This window comes from Acinonyx jubatus, chromosome C1 (genome assembly GCF_027475565.1).
Source record: "Acinonyx jubatus isolate Ajub_Pintada_27869175 chromosome C1, VMU_Ajub_asm_v1.0, whole genome shotgun sequence".
NCBI classification, from domain to species: Eukaryota; Metazoa; Chordata; class Mammalia; order Carnivora; family Felidae; genus Acinonyx; species Acinonyx jubatus.
The window spans coordinates 185,075,585-185,084,878 of NC_069381.1; the positions used below are offsets into that span (position 1 = coordinate 185,075,585).

General features: G+C 41.6%; 1 protein-coding gene across 2 annotated transcripts in view; it reads right to left on the reverse strand.

The window, feature by feature from the left end:
* SUMO1 (small ubiquitin like modifier 1) overlaps positions 1-1,205 on the reverse strand; it is a 28,823-nt gene extending 27,618 nt beyond the window's left edge. For both annotated transcript variants that reach the window (XM_053215570.1, XM_015075916.3), the window contains exon 1: positions 1,047-1,205. In XM_053215570.1, the coding sequence (XP_053071545.1) occupies positions 1,047-1,058 (12 nt within the window). In that variant the 5' untranslated portion in view covers positions 1,059-1,205. The remainder of the gene's footprint in view (positions 1-1,046) is intronic.
* Positions 1,206-9,294: the final 8,089 nt, after the last annotated feature.

The window sequence follows — 9,294 nt, forward strand, 5'->3', positions numbered from 1 at the left end:
TGAGCAAACAAAACGAAGTCCAGACACAAACGTTATGAATTAAAAACTAGCCATAAACGTGGTTAACTGAAAAAGGATGAGGAAGAAAACAAGCAAAACTGAACACTCCTGATCGAGTGCAAATCCCAAGTAAATTTTTTATATTAACACTGAGATGGAGCACTTTGCCATAATAGGCAGCTTTCGGTGAATGTTATGCAACTGCTCTACATTGAGTTTTCCTATCCTTTCCTTCAAAAGTATCAGTCAGCTTCAGGTTAATGCCCAGATGAAATGTTGCCCTAGCAGTTTCTTTCTACTTTGTTTCTTGGTTATTCTGAGTGCTCTCTTACAACTGGAGAGTTTCTGAACCAATCCCAAGTAAGAAATGGGAAAGTACAAGAAAAGAGGCGACAGCTCTGCACCAACACACTGCAAAAGACTCGGCAGAGCAGCGGCGGCCCTACCCAAGCTGCAATCCGAAGAGAAAGCAGAGCTTTTTAGGTTCCCAGCAACACCAGACGTCTCCCGCCCCCACGTCCCCACTCCTGGACAATCTAAACACCGAGAACCAAAAAGTGGAGTCCACCCGCTTTTCAGGGCCACAGAGCCTCCCGGGCTGGGATGGTCTCCCGTTACATAACTGGGGCCTAGGGCCCTGCTTCTACAGTCAGTCCCCAGGACAGGGAGACAGACATGTTCCCCAGGGACCCTCTCAGGGAAGCTGAAGCTGGGCTCTGCACCTGGCCGACCCCGGAAAAAGAAGGGGGAACGACTCGAGGGAGGCCGCGATCACAGACGCTGGGGCGGGGGGAGGAGGGGGGGAGGGGGGTAATGAGCAGGCCGGGAGAGGAGCAAGGGCGGCTCCCGGAGGCCCGCTGCAGGCCCCAGCGACTCCAACACTAGTCCACTCCCCTCCCTCTCCGGCCGAGTTCCCACCGGCCGCCCCCTCCCCCATTCCGCGCTCCCCTCCCCCGCGCCTCCATCCCCCGGCCCCAGCCGAGAGGCAGGCGCACCAGCCGAGTAAGGACTCGGCCACTGCTATCAGACCGCTCCCAGTCCGGTACCTGGTCAGACATGGTGACGGTGGCTTCACCCAGGGTCTCCGCACAGCAGCGGCCTCGGGTAGGCAGAACCTCGCTCCGGGGTTTACAAATCCGTCTCTCTTCCCCACAGCACAACACCGCGGCTGGAGGGACTTCCGCTACGCGTCGCGTCACTTCCGCTACGCGTTGGGAGGAGGGATCGGGAGAAGAGGAAAGGCTAGGCGGGAAAACGGGTGGGGGAGCTGCTGGGAGGCGGGAGGGCCGGAGAGCTGCTTTATTGGTGGTAGCGCGAGTGAATTAACACCAGTCTCCCCAGCTCTACTGACGACCCTTCGCCTCCGTCCAGAGCCTGTACTCCAGGGGAGAAGTTCCCGGTCCCCAGTCTCACTGTTTGGAACCGTACTGACAGCCCGCACTCTCACCCCTCCGACACCTTGCACATTTTTGAAAGCTGAGCCAAGATATTTCTATTGTCCCTTCCTGGCTTTGGTCGTCAACTTCCCTAAATAAGTTCTATTGAATACCAGTACTTCTTACCTTAGAGATAACTTGTGGTTAATCAGCCGCCTGGCCTGACACATGACCTTGATTTTTCAAAAAGCAAAACAAAACAAAACGATCCCATTGGACACAATCTTGATGGCTACTGATGAAAGAGATTCTTGGGAAAGTTCTAAACTGGTGGGGAGGAGGAGGTAATTCCAACTCCAGAATTGGTTGCTCTGAGCTAAAAAATGATTCTTACATGATTTCATCTTTAAAATACAGTGGCCCTACCGGCATAGGGTAGAAGATAAGGATCTAGGTAAATGAAATAAAATTGAGAATCTGGAATTAAATCAAACCCTCATACACTGATTAATTTTTGACAAGAATACCAAGACAATTTAATGGTAAAAGAAGTCTGTCAACAAATGTTACTGGGACAACTGGATATCCACATGGAAAAGAGTGAATTTGGATCACTACCTCACAACATATGAAAAATTAAATGGATCAGAGGCCTATATGTAAGAGCCAAAACTTAAAACTCTTAGGAGAAAACAGGCATAAATCTTCTAGACCTTTGATTAGGCAATGGATTCTTAGATATGACACCAAAAATAGAAGCAACCAAACAAAAATAAATAAAACTTCATCAAAATTAAAAACTGTCTTTCGTGTTGAAAAAAATCTGAAGAATGAAGAAAATATTTGCAAATAATATATCTGATAAGGACCTCATATTCAGAATACATAAAGAACTATTACAATTCAATCATAAAAGATAAATAATATAATTTTTTTTAATGTTTATTTTTGACAGAGAGTGTGAGCAGGGGAGAGGCAAAGAGAGAGGGAGACAGAGAGACCCAAGCAGGCTCTGCACTGTCACTGAAGGGCCCAATGTAGGGCTCAAACTCATGGCCATGAGATCATGACCTGAGCTGAAATCAAGAGTCAGATGCTTAACCACCCGGGCACCCCAATAATACAATGAAACAATTTTTAAATGGACAAAAGATCTGACTAGACATTGCTCCTAATGAGATATGCAAATGGAGAAATGGACATGGAAAGATATTCAACATCATTAACCATCAGAGAAATGCATATTAAAACTGCAGTGAAGTACCATTTCATGCACACTAGAATGTCTATAATCAAAAAGACAGATGATGATAAGTATTAACAAAGATATGGAGAAATTGGAACACATACACCACGTGGAAATATAAAATGCTTTGGAAAATATTCTGGCAATTCCTCAAATTGTTAAAGTTATCATGACCCATCAATTCTATTAGATATATACCCAAGAGAATTGATATGTCCATACAAAAAAACAGTTACACAAATATTGACAGCAACATCATTCATAATAGCAAAAAAGTGGAAATAATCCAAATGCCAACAGCTAACTAATGGGTAAACAAAAACGGTATACATTTAAAATGGAATACTACTAGGTCATGAAAATGAACTACTCATACAATGTGGAGGACCCTTGAAAACATGCTAAGTGAAGGGAAAGAGCCACAAAGAATGATTCTTTTTTTTAACTTATTTTGACAGAGAGAGAGATAGAGAGTGAGCAGGGGAGGGGCAGAGAGAGAGGACAAAGAATGAACTTTTTGTTCTCTATTAAAATGGATTAAAAAATCCATTGCTCTATCTTACACTTTGTATAGATATTTTACTCATGCATAATTTTGTAACATCATGGATTGCTCATTTAAAAAGCATTGATTCAATGAATCATATAGATTTCCTAAATGTTGACACATTTCATTATGAAACATTTTAAAATCATATTCATTATTGTCACAGATTCATCAAAAAACATCTTCAATAATACTATTTTTAGACTCATCAGAAAAAACTTGTATTCATCACTGTCAAATTCACAATGATGAATACTAGTTTTCTAAGATGCTAATTTTTTTAAGTTTGTTTGTTTGTTTGTTTGTTTTGAGAGAGAGAGAGCGCATGCATATGTGCTGCACAGAAGTTGGGGAGGGGCAGAAAGAAAGGGAGACAGAATGGCTCTGGGCTGATAGTGCGTAGTCTGATGCAGGGCTTGATCTCATGAACCATGCGACCATGACCTGAGCCAAAATCAAGAGCCAGACACTTAACCAACTGAACCACCCAGGTGTCCCTCAAAATGCTAATTTTTATGTAAAAGCTCAACTTCTGTCATTGACAACAAATATTGGCAGTAGTTTTCTTTGCTAGGCTCTTTTGTTCATTTTTTGAGAAAATAGCTGCTCTAAGTCTGAATAATGATTGTTGACCTGCCATATTCTGTCACTTAAAAACAGTGTTCCTCTTTTTAAAGTGGCTAAATCAGCTTATACCTCAATCTTTTGTGTGCTTTTCCTAGAGATAGCCATCTTATGGAGAAGAAATGGCTGTACTTCTTCATATAGAATATTTAAAAATGTTATTTGAGCATTGAAATTTAACAAAATTAATGTTTCTGTCCTACTGCTGCTAGGAGAAACTGCCACAAACGTCATGGCTTAAAACAACACAGTTTATTTTCTTACAGTTCTGAGAGTCAAAAGTCAAGGTGTTGCAGGGCATGTTCCTTCTGGAGCATCTAGGGAAGAATTCCTTTTCTTACCTATTTTAGCTTCTGGATGCCACCTTCGTTTTTTGGTTTGTGGTCCCTTTCTTCATCTCCATGCATGCTAGCCCCCCTCCATGCAACTAGCCCCCCTTACTCACCCTCCCGACCCCTTCATCCTCACCTCTCCCTCTTCTTCTCCTCAGCTTCTGTCTGTGATCACACCTGCTTCTCTGACTCTGACCCTTCTGTCTCCCTCCTGTAAGAACTCTTGTCATTCCATTGAACTATCTAGATAATCCAGGATAACCACCTCATCTCAAAATTCTTTTTTTTTTTAACATTTATTTATTTTTGAGACAGAGAGAGACAGAGCATGAATGGGGGAGGGGCAGAGAGAGAGAGAGACACAGAATCTGAAACAGGCTCCAGGCTCTGAGTGGTCAGCACAGAGCCCGACGCAGGGCTCGAACTCATGGACCGTGAGATCATGACCTGAGCCAAAGTCAGATGCTCAACTGACTGAGCCACCCAGGCGCCCCTCATCTCAAGATTCTTAATCACACCTGCAAAATCCTTTTTGCCATGTAAGGTAACATATTCACAGATTTCAGGGATCAAGAAGTGGACATCTTTAGGGGGCCATTGTTCAGCCTACCACAATTAATTTTTTACTCATTCAAGAACATTCTTAGGTGAAACTAGGTTCTTGTTTTCAAGTGCATCACAGTGAGGAATACGATGAATGCTAGTATAGTTGGCATCACTGTCTTGATTCATGCTAAAAGGCCAGCAGTTTTACAAACTACTGCTTTTGCACTCTCAGTGCTAATGTCCACACAGTGAAAAAAGCAAATAATGTCTAAATATTATTATAAAAATAGTTTTGAACTTGAAGACCCCCTTAAAAGGTCTCAGGTCCTCCAGTATTCCACAGACCATATTTTAAGCTAGAGGAAGTAAAATGAGATCTTTTTCCTGGCCGAGACAAGTGGGAAGAGGGAAAGAGGCAAGTATGACAAGTTCTGTATGATAGGTCCACGGTTTGGGAGGTAGGAGCTAGAAAGAAAACTCCAGAAAGGAAAGTAAGGGACCGTTCACTGAAAATCTAGTAAATCATATCAGGAAATGTGGTCTTAATCCTGAAAGGCCTGAGGTTGGAAGTGGAGGGAGGAGGAGTAAGGGGGGCATAATGTGTTTTTAACCCGGGGAAGAAATTATACCAGATTCCAGTGGGGAAAAGCAAGACAACCGAGGGAAATAAGGTAGAAAGCTGCAGCAGTAATCCAAAAGAAAAAAAGAGAATTACAGGGAATTAGAAAAATGGTAGTAGAAATGGAAATGAAGATGATACAATCATCAGGTTTGGATATTTATTAGATTCTAACTTGGGTAACCTGATATGGTGATATCATTTAAAGATTTGATAGAAAACCTTGGAGAAGAAGAGCAGATTTGCAAAGAAAAAAAAAAAGATAAGTTTTAGATGTAAGTGTGCAGTACCAGAGTTATTCAAGGCAAGATGTCCAGGAGGCAATTGATATGATCTGGAGCACTGAGAGAAGTCTGGGCTGAACGTAAGAGCTTTGGAAATCAGGGGCATATAAATGTTGTTGATGATAATTATTAACACTTACTGAGTGGCAGATGCTCTTCCAAGTACTACACATTTATTATTTCACTTAATCGTATAAAGTAATAAAACTATCCTCATTTTATAGATGAGAAAACAGAGACAAGAGAGATTGAATTCACCCAAATGATGGAGTCAGTATTTGAGCACAGGAGATCTTGGATCCAGTTCCTTCAGTGATACATAACAGGTAAAGAGGGCAGGAGAAATGCTCCTTGCAGGATACCCATCAAAATCACCTGTGAGGGTTTTCAAATTTAAGTAAACCTCTGAAATTTAGATGAATGTCCTCAAGAGTTTATTCCTCTTTTTTTCCCCCTCACTCCTCACCTCCAGAATCACAGCCACAGTGAACCACAGTTATTGCCAGAAGTGTCTTACATTCCTTAGGTGTGTTATGTCAATAAGAGAGTGGTCTGAATTTAGGATCTCAGAAGTGAAGAAAGTCTTGGTGACAACAAGGACTAGGGTGTGGACTTGGAAGTACATGGCTCAAATGCCCTAAGAAATGAAGAGACAGAGGAATAGAAGACTAGGGTGTTGGTAGGTTATCACATAGAAATTCAATTCACTTGAAAGAAAGAAAGAAAGAAAGAAAGAAAGAAAGAAAGAAAGAAAGAAAGAAAGAAAGAAAGAAAGAAAGAAAGAAAAATTGAAATCACTCTCGGTGACTACAGGGCCTGGAGTGTAAGGAAGCCAATGAACAAGTGAATAAGTTTGGTGATAGTAGTAAAGAGGAAGAACAATTGTTTGTTTGTTTGTTTGTTTTAAATGTTTATTTATTTATTTTTGAGAGACAGAGAGCTCTTGAGCTGGGGAGGGACAGAGAGAGAGTGAGACAGAAAACCCCAAGCAGGCTTGTGCTGTCAGCACAATACCTGCCTGATGCAGGGCTTGAACCCATCAACTGTGAGATCATGACCTGAGCTGAAGTCAGATGCTCATCCAACTGAGCTACACAGGCACCCCAGAAGGACAAATTTTTAAACCAAATGGAAGAATGGTGTTCTCAAAGTAATATTGGAGGGACTAAGAAACACCAAGAACTTGGACCAATTTTCTATCATTTCTCAAACAAGATTCTTGGAGAAATTAAAATTAAACATTACCTGCACATCTGCTATGTACCTATGCCTTGGTATTAACAGCTCTTTATCTCTCCTCTCCTTCCCTTCCCCCACAAAGATTCACAACAGGTTTTTCCTGCACTAACATGGCACTATGGGTAAAGCAAATTCCACAGTTGTATTAATTGATGAACAAACTAGCCAAGAATAAATTCCTGAGTTCAGGGATAAACAACATCTTTGCTGTCTGAAGGAGTATTTATTTATTTATTTATTTATTGAATGGCCTCAGATGCCATTCAAAAGCAAAGTAACAAAAAGTGCAAACATTTCCCATCCCTCGGCAGATCATCCAACAAACTTAAAAATAACTTCAACTACCACAATTTTAAAAATAATTTCCCTATTATAATATCAATTCTCAAGAAGAGGCCTTTTAAATTAAACTTACAGGTGCAATTAACATATTGTCTTCTGGGGCACCTGGGTGGCACTCAGTCGGTTAGGTGCCTGGCTCTTGATTTCAGCTCAGGTTATGATCTCATGGTTCTTGGGATCAAGCCCCCAGTGGAACTCTCACGGATCCTTCTTGAGATTCTCACTCTCCCTCTCTCTCTCTGCCCCTCCCCCACTAGCATTCTCCCTCTCTCTCTCTCTCTCTCTCTCTCTCTCTGTCTCTCAAAAATAAATAAAGTTTAAAAAAAACATATTGTCTTCTATGAACAGAACTGTCCATATAATTAGAAATTAGTGTAGCTTGCAACTCTGCACTCATATTTTCTCACAGGGGAAAGAAATCAGAAGATACAGGAGTTTAGAAGAAGGAGGAGAGGGGAGGGGGAAGGGAATGAGAAGGAAAGGGGAAGGGAAAGAAGAAGACGAAGGAAGAGGAGGAGGACAAAGTGAAGAAGAAGAAGAGGAGGAGGGGTGCTTAGGTGGCTTAAGTTAAGTGACTGACTCTTGATTTCAGCTCAGGTCATGATCTCAAGGTTGGTGAGATGGAGCCCAGCATCAAGCTCCATGCTGTCAGCACACTGTCAGCACAGAGCCAGATTGGGATTCTCTTTCTCCCTCTCTCTCTGCCCCTTCCCTGCTCTCACTCACACATGCTCTCTCGAAATAAATAATAAACTTTAAAAAGGAAAAAGAAGAAGGGCACCTGGGTGGCTCAGTCGGTTAAGTATCTGACTTCGGCTCAGATCATGATTTTAGGGTCCATGAGTTCGAGCCCCGCTCCCAGCTCTGACAGCTCAGAGCCTGGAGCCTGCTTGGGATTCTGTGTCTCCCTCTCTCTCTGCCCCTCCCCTGCTCTCTCTTTCTCTCAAAGTAAATAAAGTTTTAAAAAGTAAATTTTAAATAATTTTAATATTAATAATAATATATTCTGAAGCTATTATGTATCAAGTATAGAATAAAGCATATAAATATTTTAAGCCTCTAGAATCAATAGGATGCCCCCCTTTATTTTTTTAATTTTTTTTTAACGTTTATTTATTTTTGAGACAGAGAGAGACACAGCATGAATGGGGGAGGGGCAGAGAGAGAGGGAGACACAGGATCGGAAGCAGGCTCCAGGCTCTGAGCCATCAGCCCAGAGCCCGACGTGGGGCTCGAACTCGCGGACCATGAGATCGTGACCTGAGCTGAAGTTGGACGCTTAACCGACTGAGCCACCCAGGCGCCCCGAGGATGCCCCACTTTTTATTCCTGATATTGCTTGTTTGTACCTTCTCTATTTTTTCCCAGTCTCATCAGGGGTGCATTAGTTTTATTAGTCATTTCCAAAAAAAAAAAAACAAACAAAAACCAGAAACAAAACAACTTTCACTTTCATGATTCTCTATATTGTAAATTTATTGCTTTTTAAATTCTGCTTTTATGCCACTTTCTTCTGCTTTTTTTTTTTTTGCATTTAATTTGGTCTTTTTCTAGCATTATCAGATTAATAGTGAGATCACTGATTTTTAAACTTTCTTTTTTTCTAATAAGTGTATGTATTTTTAAAGGTAAATATTTCAGGGAAGGAGCAAAAAATAAAGGTAAATATTTCACTCTAAACACAGCCTCAGCCTCATCCCGTAAAATTTGACATATTGTATTAATATTTTCATTATTATTTAATTTAAAAATTCTACTGTTCACTGTAATTTCTCCTTTAACTCATGGATTATTTTAAAAGTTTATTCCTTTGGGAATCCTGGGTGGCTCAGTCTGTTGAACAACCAACTCTTGATTTCAGCTTGGATCATGATCCCAGGGTCATGGGATTGAGCCCCTCGTTGGGCTCTGTGCTCTTCTCAATTGGAAGTAGTTACCTTGAGGGAACTGAAAACTAGAAAGTACAGCAGGGAACTTGTTGATTTTCATAGCAAGCCTTGTAGAAACTATTTGACTCTAAAGTCTGAGGGGTGCCTGGGTGGCTCAGTGGTTGAGCATCTGACTTTGGCTCAGGACATGATCTTCTGGTCTATGAGTTCAAGCCCTGCATTGGGCTGTTTGCTGACAGCTCGAAACCTG